At 46.3% G+C, this 13282-nt stretch overlaps 1 protein-coding gene across 4 annotated transcripts; it reads left to right on the forward strand.

Moving 5' to 3' along the window:
* Nucleotides 1–1293: 1293 nt before the first annotated feature.
* LOC311310136 (uncharacterized protein) lies at nt 1294–12540 on the forward strand. Of its 4 annotated transcripts, XR_014630489.1 has the most exons (6): nt 1356–1433; nt 2150–2204; nt 2563–2631; nt 9839–9923; nt 11336–12208; nt 12253–12276. XR_014630489.1 is itself a non-coding variant. In XM_084439558.1 (5 exons), exons 1-5 carry the CDS (start codon nt 1386–1388, stop codon nt 11505–11507), a joined length of 426 nt encoding a protein of 141 aa, XP_084295684.1. In that variant the 5' UTR covers nt 1294–1385; the 3' UTR covers nt 11508–12540. The 4 variants fall into 4 exon arrangements, 3 of the variants coding, with proteins under 3 accessions (XP_084295684.1, XP_084295683.1, XP_084295685.1); XM_084439558.1 differs by having other exon boundaries at nt 1294–1433; nt 2153–2204; nt 11336–12540; XM_084439557.1 differs by having other exon boundaries at nt 11336–12540.
* The last annotated feature ends 742 nt before the right edge of the window (nt 12541–13282 follow it).

Raw genomic sequence — 13282 nt, forward strand, 5'->3', positions numbered from 1 at the left:
GACGTTTCTAAAGATCATATTACAGAGGCATGTGAAAAACAACACAACAGGCCTATGCTCTATGTAAGCACAACTAGCGATTCATCAAGACAGATTGATGAAAACAACCGTTTCGCGGCAGAAAATAGATTTTTAGAAACTGCATTCTAAGTGCCCCGACCACCGCCATTACATGGATATACTGGCTCGCGCTGGATTTTAAATTTCTTCTACATGCCTCCGAACTACACCAAAGTTATCTCGGTGAGTCAAACGTCTTATAATATGTCGTAAATAAGGTCCAGGTTGTCAAAAACGAGCATTGTCCTTTAAATTATGCTAGCCTGCTAGCCAGCCAAGCCCCCAGGATCAGCTCTGCGCTTTGAAGTCATCATGGGCTTTGAGGCCAAGCTCGGTATTGCAAGTCACGTGACGGCATGCGGCCCAAAAGCCTTATCTCCAATGATTTGTGGATTATAATAGATAGGCTAGAAAAGGAAAACAAAAATGTTTCTGGGTATCATTCAGCATCAGAGACCAATCTAATAAATATTAACTTTTCCCTCCATTTTATTTTCTTTTTTGAAGCCACCAATACCTGTATCGAGCCCATTTTAGAAATATGCTGTGAATGAACCTTGGATGCTGGGCACGAATCCTGCGAACTCGGCGGAAAACACGTCACCATAGGAAGACCCGCCCTACTCTGCCTCTGATTGGATAGTTTAAGGGAAATAATGTTTAATGACGTTGGCCAACTTTTTTTCGAAATGGCTAACTTTGAACAGGCATATCTCATGCCCCGCTTGACGTACAGGCATGAAACACACACGTCTCTCCTCATGAGGAACAAATCTGCCTCAAGAACCCATAACTTTCGGTTATGTAGATTTTCCACCATTTTTAATTTTTTGAAAAACGGTTAAAATAAGATAAAATAAAATTTTAAAATAAGATAAAATACTAAAATCTACTCCTAGCAAGTTTCACCAATCTGTATGAAATTCGTCGTACACAATCTAGGGACCAATATCTAAAGTTACATATTTACACTTACTGTCCAGATAAATAAGTTACAAATTAACACTTACTGTCCAGATAAATAGCTTTAAACAGATTTCTTAGGAGGCCTACGATTTTTGCACCGTACTGTATATATATTTTAATAACACAATTGTATGTTGATACAGACTACAGTATTGTGAGACACACCCACACATACCCGGGCTGCCAACCACAGCTCCGAACTCTCTGCCTTCTCATCGGTCAGCTGATGCGAGATCACCTTCAGAGCGGCTGAGTGAGTGGGATAACATGTGTGGGTGAACCCCGAGGCCTGTTACACGGGAACAAGAGGGGATGAGTGGACCTGACGAACACAAATAGCCGGACAACCGTGTGCAATAATGTGGAGTGAGGTGAATAATCGGACCGGCGGCCAAAACACCTCTGAGGTACAGTAAGAGGGAGCGGTTCGGAAACAACCCGATTTTAGCCGACTGTGTGTTGTGTAAGTTAAGTAGCCTAAACATGCTTGCCGAAAATCGGCTGGTCAGCTCTTTGTTATTGTGAGTTTTTTGGAGGAGTGTGCGCAGCTGCACCAACAGGCTTCAATGATATTTAAAGTTTATGAACAAAGCAGTTGTTGAAAATAGTTTAAAACGCTGATCTCTCAATTCCCCTTTGGATCCGTGCACGCTGAAACCCAACTGTGCTCGCGACTCGACTTGTTTTGAGGAAAATACACTGTTTACTTCCTTATCTTGTCCAAACAGTCATTGGCTACTACAATTGTTCCTCAAGTGTTGTGTGTGTACTGAAACTAGCATTCTACATTTGTGGTTTCTTTCTCTCTCTCTCTCTTACTAACTCTCTCTTTCTCTCTGTCTCTCTCCATGTCTCTGTATCTCCCCCTCTCATTCCCTGATATCTCGATGTTGTGTAGACTGTAGTGACAGAAGTTGAACCCCTGCATGCACAGACAGGTTGATCTTACTGAGAAACTCTGTGTGTGTGTGTGTGCACGTGTGTGTGTGTGTGTGTGAGTGAGAGAGTTAGTGAGTGATTGAGTAAGAATGTGTGTGCACATGCTGCTCGTGTGTGTGTGTGTGAGCGCCTCCATGCGCGTTTCATCGGGAGTATAACCGTGTGTGTTTTGCCGTGTTTCCAGCAGGCAGTGACGGGGCCGCCCCGGGCCCTCAGCATCACGGCGGAGCGGGGCCTTGGTGAGTCAGGTGTCAGGACGGACGGGCTAGCCGTACGGCTGCTCTAATAAGCCTTCAGCGTGCTGTCTAGTACACATACTCAGCTACCGTGCTGCCTAGTACACGTACTCAGCTACCGTGCTGTCTAGTACACGTACTCAGCTACTGTGCTGTTTAGTACACATACTCAGCTACCGTGCTGCCTAGTACACGTACTCAGCTACCATGCTGTCTAGTACACGTACTCAGCTACCGTGCTGTCTAGTACACGTACTCAGCTACCTTGCTGTCTAGTACACGTACTCAGCTACTGTGCTGCCTATGATACAAGCACAGGTTCAGCCATGAAGCCTTACTCTACACACTCACTGTTCCCCAGAGTCCGCAGAGATCACTCGCCCCGCCCACATAGATGAGCCCCTCGCCAGAGGCAGCGGAATCATACCTGGTGAGCATCACGCCTGTCTCGCATATACCTCTCACCTGTCTCACTGAATACCTGTCTCATATACCTGTCTCACTCATACCTGGCTGTCTCACATGTGTACCTGTCTCACATACCTGTCTCACTCATATACCTGGCTGTCTCACATGTGTACCTGTCTCACATACCTGTCTCACTCATACCTGGCTGTCTCAACATGAATACCTGTCTCATATAACTGTCTCACTCATACCTGGCTGTCTCAACATGAATACCTGTCTCACATACCTGTCTCACCCTCACCTCTAACATACTAGTATATCTGGCAGTCTCACATGTATACCTGTCTCACCCTCACCTGTCTCACTTATATACATACCTGGCTGTCTCACAGGTGAACCAGTCTCACATACCTGTCTCACTCATATCTGGCTGTCTCACATGTATACCTGTCTCACATACCTGTCTCACTCATACCTGGCGGTCTCAGCATGAATGCCTGTCTCACATACCTGTCTCACTCATACCTGGCTGTCTCACATGTATACCTGTCTCACATACCTGTCTCACTCATACCTGGCTGTCTCACATGTATACCTGTCTCATATACCTGTCTCACTCATACCTGGCTGTCTCACATGTATACCTGTCTCACATACCTGTCTCACTCATATACTGTACCTGCCTCTCTCACATGTATACTTGTCTCACATAGCTGTCTCCCCCTCACCTCTAACATACTAATATACCTGGCTGTCTCACATGTATACCTGTCTCACCCTCACCTGTCTCACTCACTCATATTAGAACTTTTAAGATAGGTAGTCAAGTATACTACTACTTGCCAGTACTCACAAATGCATCTCCTTTCTAAATAAGCAACTAAGAGCTTAATCTTGTGCTTAAGTCAAAGTGCAAGAACAGCTAAATAGGTATCATATCTCACGTGTATACCTGTCTCACATATACCTGTTCCACCCACACCCGTCTCACCAACCCCTCTGACATGCAGTACCTGGCTGTTACACATGCCTGTCTGTGGCTCATTGGATTTTGAGTTAGAATAAACAAAACAGATAAAGATGTCACAATCTGTTCTAAAGTCTCTACCCCCCCCCCCCCCCCTCTCTCTCTCTCTCTCTCTCTCTCTCTCTCTCTCTCTCTCTCTCTCTCCAGCTCTGATTGTCCACTTTTACTTGGAACGTTCTCAACCTTCCCCTCGGTGGAAAATAGAAACGATTGCTCAAACCAGTGTGTCATGTCACAGGCCGGCCCGGGCTTGGTGTCTAGGAGCCGGCGTGACATTCCTTAGGTCTCTGTGATTGTCAGTCAGACTGTGACACGAGGGTGGCCAAGCAGTCCTGACTGACAGACATACATATGATGCTCCGTGGGCCAACAGCCTCTCACTTATCCTAAAGACCAGTTAGGTCGACTCTATGGGCCATGTGATAGTAAAATAACTGATCTAGTCAAAAGGATTTACCAAGATTCGTTCAAAAGGTTAAGTCTGGTTTATTGTGAAAAGCATACGAGCGCAAGGACTTCCTGAAAACGCAACAAGGGTGGTTAAGTCAGCGAAGTGCCCGTTTGGTCTTCTGCTGTGGCTTATATGCAGTCAAACCACAGGTAAGGTCCTTCCAGGATGTGATTGGCTACTGCATTGTACATCATATGAAATGGCAGGCGTGGCCAAGAGTACAGACATGTGACATGAGAAAAAGGGCGGCAATTGGGGACAAAGGATGGTTATTCTATTGTAGACAGATGGCCTTCTGGAAGCCATTTTGTATGTTAGCACAGCTATGTGAATATTTGGGGGAGGTGATGAATTACAAAAGGAGTGAGAGGACAAAGGTTTAAGGTGTTTGGATGTAAATTCCTGAACAATCCCCCATTTGTGCCTGAACAGGTACACAAAAATAAAATATAAAATCCAAACACAAAGTTTAAACATTCAGCTATGCTATACATGTGGAAAGGAAATAATCTCTCCACTAGGTGGAGCAAAAAAAATAAAATAAAAAAATAGATTATTTTCTTTCCACGTGCAAAATCACGCACCAAAACCCCTTGTTTCAGAAATATGACAGGAAACAAGGTAAAAAAGATGACATGATTATATACTATTTATAGTCTAAAGGTGGACAACCATTCACCAAAAAAAACCTTCATTTTAAAGTTTGAACAAGGCAAAAAGATGAAATGGTTACCAGTGTAAGAAGGGCAAAAAACCTCTTGGTCAATTTAGAGGAAAAACCCAAACTTATTTATCAACTCATGTTTCAACCATTGTAACTCTTGTAAACAAATATGATATTTTTGCAAGATAATTTCAAAGTTCATTCACTCTTGTTTTGAATAATCGCATGTAATTTCCTCTGGATCATAGCTTCCATGTTTGCGTCTCTGAATGTTTAATGTAGGTTCCAGTGTGTGCGGTTAGAGGTGCAGTCATTGCTGTTGAGATTGTCCACGTTGTCATACCACAACCACGAGAAGGAGGTGACCGGCAAGGTCAGTCTCCGATTGTTCATCAGAGGAGAGGAGAGTGTGGCGGTGACCGTCAAGGTCACTCTCCGATTGCTCATCAGAGAAGAGGACAGTGTGGCGGTGACTGTCAAGGTCACTCTCCGATTGCTCTTGAGATCTCTGGTTCGGCTGCATGGACCGTCCTCTCAGCTACTTTTGACAGCTATTCCACACAGGCCAGAATGTCCTGGTGCTGATTGTTCCATCTTTGACGGGTAGGTTCATCCCGCAACATCTACTTCTCTTCCATGTTTTCTGGCCTGTTCTCAGGCTGCTCATCTGCTCCTGGTAGTCTCTTGTCTCCCCATTCGGCAGGTCTACATAGAGCGGTCAGCCAGCGAGCTCTCGGAAGGTGAAGAGGGAGTCCCTGTCCTGGTCCAGCAGGGTGAAGGTGCGGTGGGACACGGTGTTTGTGTGGACCCCACACAGCCAGGGCGCCAGCAGCACGTACAGGCTCTTGAACTGAACCCGGTCCACACGGTACTGCTCCACGTAGGGCCGGCCCGGGTCGTGCTGCTGGAGGGCCACCTCGGCGCTCCCGCTCCCCCAGTACAGGCTGATGAAGTGCTCCGTCTGTGGATCCACAGATGAGAGAGACAACAGAGACAAAACAGAAGAGAAAAAAGGAGAGTCCTCTGGTCTGGTTTCCCTGTTCCCCTCTGAGTCCTCTGGTCTGGTCTCCCTGTTCCCCTCTTTGGTCAGGAACGGTTATCAGCAGTCTGTTGGAGATACTCAGAAACATGGTTAAGTGCAAGCTCCTGCTTTGGGGAAAAATTGTGTTATTCAGTCAGGAAAACTTAAACAGGGTGTCTGTTCAAGTGTCATTAGAGCCAGTCGGTTCGTATCTAGGCTCTGCAGTAGCCTACAGTGACATCAGGGGCAGTGTTAGAATGACTTTAACACGCCCAGTCCCCAGTCATGATCAAGGCAATTGGATTTGGCTCTAGAAATTCTCTCGCGATTTTATGAAATAAAATAAACACATTCTCGTCTCAACAAAATAACACCCCTTAAGGGTAGAAACAAATTTCCTGAAGTCAGGATAAAACAGAGGTGGGGGAAAAAAATGCATCACTCAAATAAAATGACACTAAAATGAACTGGCTTCATTTACAATTAAGAAAACATCAATTATCAATTAATCAAAAATCCATCAAAGCTTCATTTGTATAGCTAAAATTTGTATATCTAAAACTTCCCTCTTCTGCATTTGAGGACAGAGTATTTGGGCACCGCCCGCTTAGGACAAAATGGTCTCTTCCCTATGTCATACTTATCTGTCGCTCCCAGTGAGTCGGTGACATGGCGTTGGCCCTGCATCCCACGAACCACAGATCGCCCATCTGTAGAGAAACAGGCCGGTAACCCCCATCTCCACCTCCGGTCCTGTGCCCGTCTCCTGGTTCGGCATTCACCCATCACTCCCGGAACGACAGTTGTCTGTAAAAACACTCAGGAAAAACACTCAGGCCCGATGAATGTGCCTCAAACTATAAACATGAGATATTTAACATAAACATTAAAAATATATAATTGGGTTAGGAGATGCTGTATTCAGGTTAAGACACTGGCAAACATTATCTATCCCCCCCACTATCATGTACAAACCTTACGTCCTCAGCTACATCTGTCTCGTCCTGTTTATTTACCTTTTAAAAAATGGGTCTATATTGGCTAGTTAAAATCTACCTTGTGGGTTGTTCAAGGGAACTCCAGCAGGTGGCGCTGGACCCCAGGTCTGAGAATTCTCCATTTCTTTTATCTTGCGGTAACTGTGACACTGTGCCATCCAGTGACCATACTGACCACAATGGAAACATGAAACGTCTCTGTCTTCACTTCGATTATACCTTTTTCCTCGCCTAACCCTACCAGAACGCTTCATATTGTTTCTCTGTCGCCCCTCTGGTCGTTGTTGGTTGGGAGCAGACGGAAAAACAGAGTTGGGAGGCGGGGCGGCAGCTACAACAGCGAGTGAAACAGACATAGTTCGGGAAAGAGGTGTGAGCTCTGAGTGCCGAGTCGGCGTGATAGAGTTCAAAACGGAATGACTAGGAGGGGGGAGGGACTCTGAATATTCATCTCTCTGATTAACTTCCTCAGCTACGCGTCTTTCTGACTTGAAAAAACACTCGTGTGCGACTATTTCCCACTTCCTGAATGCATTCCAATCTATCGCATTTCCAGGCTCCCTTCCTAACCTAGTCATCTCAAACGCCTGCAACTGAGCCCTAACAGTCGCTAACTCACTAATCTTGAGTGTACCGGACAGGGGGAAATCAGAATGCTTCGCCCAGATCAAATACTGCACACAAGCATCATCCCAAAACCTTTGCGCAACAATCTTAGCTGGCCCAGACAGCGAACTAGTATTGGTATTCATAATTAACACAATACCCTACAGCCTATAATTCAAAACTAACGGTGAAAAGTATAGTTAAACACAGGCGGGAAATAAACAAAGGAATACAATTTCGAAAGAAACAAAGACACATTAAACCGCTAAATAACTCACCCAGTCAACTGGTCCTTTGTTCTCTGGCTCGATGGCGGATCACCGGGAGAGCGGAGTAGTAGTTGTTTTCCTGCGTCTCCCAGACAACCAGCTAGCCTACTGGAAATCTAGCAGTTTACGAATTTAACAGTCTAAAGAGTGTACAAAATACTTACAATACTTTACCTGGATCAATGGCGCGCTTAACAAACAATACAAGTCAGAGCCGAAACTCAAACAGTAAACAAGCAGACTAACAACCCCGTGCACATACAAGACAGAGCCGAAACTCCAACAGTAAAACAGCAGACTAACACGGGGACGCAAAACAAAGAACGACCAAAGACGACGAACAGACGACGAACACACGGGCCCACGTTTACGACAAGCATGCCCGGCTGCACCAGCCACTTGGTCAAAGCCAAACCCCGTTCAGGTCTACCAAACCGCTGCACCAGCCACTTGGTCAAAGCTAAACCCCGTTTAGGTTTACCAAAACACCCGGGATCAAAGGGGAAAACGTTTCTCCAAGAAACGCGGATTGGAAACACCAATCACTCCCGTAGCTACCTTCGTTGAGAAAACATACAACGGCTCTGCGGTTTTAATTCCACCCGCGACCGGCCAAAGGGAAACACGTTCTGTGCCAACTCTTTGCCGTATTAACTCAAAAACCCGTTCTAAGCTGCAACCGATAAACAACCTGAATTGTACATCAACTACAGGGGAACAAATTCACGAGACCAAAACTCACACTTCTTCTGAACGGCATATACCCTCGTAACGAAACAAGGACGAAATCAAAGGACAATACAATATATAAATATATCTATTGCTGTTCACAACTCCTTAGATAGTTACTTACTTAAAAAATACCCACGCCGGGGTTTCTGTTTTCAATAATCTAGACCAACACAATCTGAACCAAAACCAAGGCAAATAACAAGCATAAAAGGATTCGTTTTTCAACGTACCGTGAGTTTAGCCGAGTGGAACCAACGGCGGACCTCTCCGAACCAATGCGCATAGACGCAAAGAGAGAAGTTCCAGAGCGGCTACCGCTCCGCACGTCTGCGTCCTTCGGTTCCACTCCAGGCGAACCTCACGGCAGTCGATCCCGTCCCGAGTCGCCAACTGTGATAGTAAAATAACTGATCTAGTCAAAAGGATTTACCAAGATTCGTTCAAAAGGTTAAGTCTGGTTTATTGTGAAAAGCATACGAGCGCAAGGACTTCCTGAAAACGCAACAAGGGTGGTTTAGTCAGCGAAGTGCCCGTTTGGTCTTCTGCTGTGGCTTATATGCAGTCAAACCACAGGTAAGGTCCTTCCAGGATGTGATTGGCTACTGCATTGTACATCATATGAAATGGCAGGCGTGGCCAAGAGTACAGACATGTGACATGAGAAAAAGGGCGGCAATTGGGGACAAAGGATGGTTATTCTATTGTAGACAGATGGCCTTCTGGAAGCCATTTTGTATGTTAGCACAGCTATGTGAATATTTGGGGGAGGTGATGAATTACAAAAGGAGTGAGAGGACAAAGGTTTAAGGTGTTTGGATGTAAATTCCTGAACAGCCAACAGCCCCTCAGGTCCGTAAAGAGGTGCACTAAATGGTAAATGGACTGCACTTATATTGCACTTGTATCCAAAGCGCTTTACAATGGCCTCATTCACCCATTCACACACACATTCACACACCAATGGCGGCAGCTGCCATGCAAGGCACCAATCTGCTCATTGGGAGCAATTTGGGGTTCAGTGTCTTGCCCCAAGGACAAGTGGATCAGGAGGGAGCCGGGATTCAACCCTATGATCATTGGACGACCTGCTCTACCTCCTGAGCTACAGCCTGTGGCCCAGCGGATAGAGCGGTATGTCTGCTCCATGGGCCAACAGCCTCTCATGTTCCCATAAAGACCAGTTGGGTCTGCTCTCCTCCCTGAGGCATGTGGTTGGACTGGCCCGGCGTAATAAAGCACGCTGCATGTTTGTGGTTCGAGTGAATAGAGATATTATTACTCTGACACATTTTGAGTGTGAAGTCTGTTCATTTGGTCACACGTTGTGAGTGTGAGTGAGTGAGTGTGTGCGGCATACAGAGTGGACTGTACTGTAGTTCCTGACTCTACACTTGACGTTAATATTCTATTCTACCTTCCTAGCTTTACGCCTGACTTGTTAATATTCTACCGTCTTCCCAGGCGCCATAGCGGCGGCGGTGTTCATCGGCTTCCTGCTGCTGCTCTACAGCTTCCTATGGAGGTGCATGGTCTCGCCGCCCAAGAGGTACCGATCTGGAAACCCCCCGCCCGCTCCGCGTTCCTCCTCCGTTATCCAGGCCTCCTGCTAACTTGATGAGATTGTGATGGGCCCACTGCTCTGGTCCTGCTCGATCATATCGCTCACTAAAGAGGACCGCTGGGTATCTAGTCCCAGATGTCATGTGATACCTACGTTGTCAGCTCGTTTGTCTGAACTTTGAACCACAGCTGGAACCACTGACTGGTGTGACAGGTAAAGGGATAGTTCACTCAAAATAAAAATGAAATACAAATGCCAAATCATTAATCCGTCGATATACTCCGTACTCACTTCTTCGTCGTGTGGGTTAGATGTTATATCCTCTCCCCCCAGGCTCGGGGCCGAGGGGCTATCTTTTTACCACCCCGAGCCTGGGTGAGGGGGTCACCCGGGCTATATATCCGGGCACACCTCCAGGAGCTATGTCACCATTTCGTCATCCACAACCGTCAGGCCACGCATTCCGTTGGGTATCCGATATATCGGACAGTCCCGGATGACGTGGTCTGCGGTTTGTTCCTCAGCGCCACACTCGAAGGGCGAGGCAGACACCTTCTCGTGGTGCCCTCCCCGTCAGTAGCTGCGATTAACCACCGTAAGCGAAGCAAAGTCTGTCAACTGAGGGCCACCACCCGGGCTGGCGTTCAGCTGCCACAATTCTGCAGCTGAACACCGAAGGGCTCACACCCAGTAGAATCAACGTCATACACTCACTCACCTCAGATTCAGCACAAAGGATATACTAGGGCTGCACGATTATGACAAAAGATTATAATTGAGATTATTTGCTTCAAAATGGTAATTGCGATTAATAATTGCGATTAATATTTAAGATATATATATATAGACAATCCCTTTCTTGCTACTAACTCACTGATCTCGTTTTCGCTCTTTTTTTCCACTACTCACGGCTGAAGGTACTCTTGTGACACTTGTCTTGACCTACTGCTATCTGTCTTCTCAGTGAAATTGCTGCGCACAGCTCACTCAGCGGGAACGCATGTGATTGGTCAGACAGCATAAGCGCCTGTGATTCGCCCGTGTAGTCCTAGCACACTCAATTCAAAGCAAAATTATTAATCACATTAATTGCGGCCTTTTGCGATTAGTTATTTGCGGAGGTCATAATCGCGATTTTGATTAATTCACGATTAATTGTGCAGCCCTAGGATATACGTATATATTCCCTCGTGCTGAATTTGTGGTGTGTGAGTGATTCATGTTAACCCCTCAACCTATTTTCAGTTGTGTGAGTACCAGTTTTTCTCCCTTGACCATAAACCAACAGTATTTTCTCTCTTTCTCTCTTTCTCTCTTTCTCTCTCTCTCTCTCTCTCTCTCTCTCTCTCTCTCTCTCTCACACACACACACACACACACACACACACACACGCGCAGGAAGAAAAGTAGGAAGCTGGGAAGTTTCCCAACAGAGGATCACTGTGTGCTGACAGACCCCCGGGTTCCTAGACCCACCGGGGGCTGGGTTCCCTGGACCGCCGAGGGCCAAGAAGAGCTGCCGTCCTGCTGTTCAGAACCGGTGGACCTCGGTACCGCGGATCAGTGCTGAGAGGACGGACTGGCTGGGGCCCGGGAGCAGGGAGGTTCCGCTCTGGAGACTCTCTCTGGGGAACACAGCGTTCCCTCCACGTCCCTTCTAGATAGGATTCAGCTACCCCCCCCTGCCCTCCCAGGATATGTGGATATCATTTTAACGGACACTGCGTGTGTGTGTGTGTGCGTGCGTGCGTGCGTGCGTGCGTGCGTGCGTGTATTTTGACTCCAATCTGTAGTCTGAGGCGTAGCTGCACTGTAATGTGAAGTGTGTACACTGTTGTGTATGTGCCTGTGTGTAATGTGTTTGTACACAGTTTGTACACTATTGTGTGTGCGTGTAATGTGAAATGTGTGTACATTGTTATGTATGTATGTGTGTGTGTGTGTGTGTGTGTGTGTAATGTGTGTACGTTGTTGTGTTTGGCGCAGGTCGCGGACGTCTGTTTCTGTCCTTGAACTCTGCGCTGCTGAGGGGAGGAAGAGGCAGGCCAGACCTCTGTCCTCTCCATCCCGCTACCCAGCCCACTGGGTGAAAGTGTGTGTGTGTGTGTGTGTGTGCGTCTATCTGTGTGTGTGGGTCTGTGCCTGTCTGTCTGTGTGCACACTTTTTTTCTATATTTTGATGTAGCCACTTTGTTTTTCATGCAGTCATTCAATGCTCTGGAATGAGGTAGGATGACATGGTGAAGGAGGTATGATGACATGGTGAATGAGGTATGATGACATGGTGAATGAGATGTGATGAAAGGGTGAATGAGGTGTGATGAAAGGGTGAATGAGGTGTGATGAAAGGGTGAATGGGTGGAGATCTCTGCTCAGCTGTGCAGTAGCGAGCACCTGTCACTGGGGCTGCTGGAGATCTGAGAGGATTACAGACCTGCTGACACTGTTATTGCGTTGTTTTATGCTATATTTTAATTGATATGATGCTGGTGTATATGTTATCAGCTTGTGTGTGTGTGTGCCCGTCCGTGTGTGTGTGTGAGAGATAGAGAATGCTCTGATGGCCACCCTGAGACCCAGGTTGTAAAGTACAGCATCTCTTTGGCGCCCTCCTCAGGATGTGTTGGCTACTGTTTCACTGCTCTTCACAATAAACTGACTCATATTACTTTTACAACAGAAAGAACTAGTTTTTTTTTTTTTACTTCGACTTTTTAATTAGAGAATAATTAAAACAGACCCCTCAAGATACAACAGGAATTATTCATTTGCATTATAACATACAGGGCCGTGCTGGCCATCTGTAGGTTCTGGAGAATCACAGAACGGCCGCCGGTGATGCCGCCAGGTGGCATCAGGCGTCGACAAATCACGAGCAACCCCCCCCCCCCCCCCGTCGGCAAATTGAAATCAGGCGGCTGGGTCAGACTCCAGGGCCGTTTTTTGTCCCAGCACGTCCCTGATAACATACAGGGTTCATAACATAACATATATACAGGGTTCATAACATAACATATACACAGGGTTCATAACATAACATATATACAGGGTTCATAACATAACATATACACAGGGTTCATAACATAACATACACAGGGTTCTTTGTGAATATATGAACAAAAGCAGCATTTGCATTGGTCCCCTGAGCCCCTGTATAAAAGGCTGCTGTAAATTGTTGGCTGCTGCATTTACAGTTCCCATACACACCCCAAAGCTAGGTTGACATACAACAGTCATGACGAGACTAGTTTTAGAATGCCGTCTCACGTGGAATCTGGCCAGTTTTAGAACTTTGTGTTCCAAATTGACAATCGAACAAATACAATTTTGTTCTAAAACTTGTTT

Source organism: Borostomias antarcticus, assembly GCF_949987555.1.
Source record: "Borostomias antarcticus genome assembly, chromosome: 6".
Lineage (NCBI taxonomy): Eukaryota > Metazoa > Chordata > Actinopteri > Stomiiformes > Stomiidae > Borostomias > Borostomias antarcticus.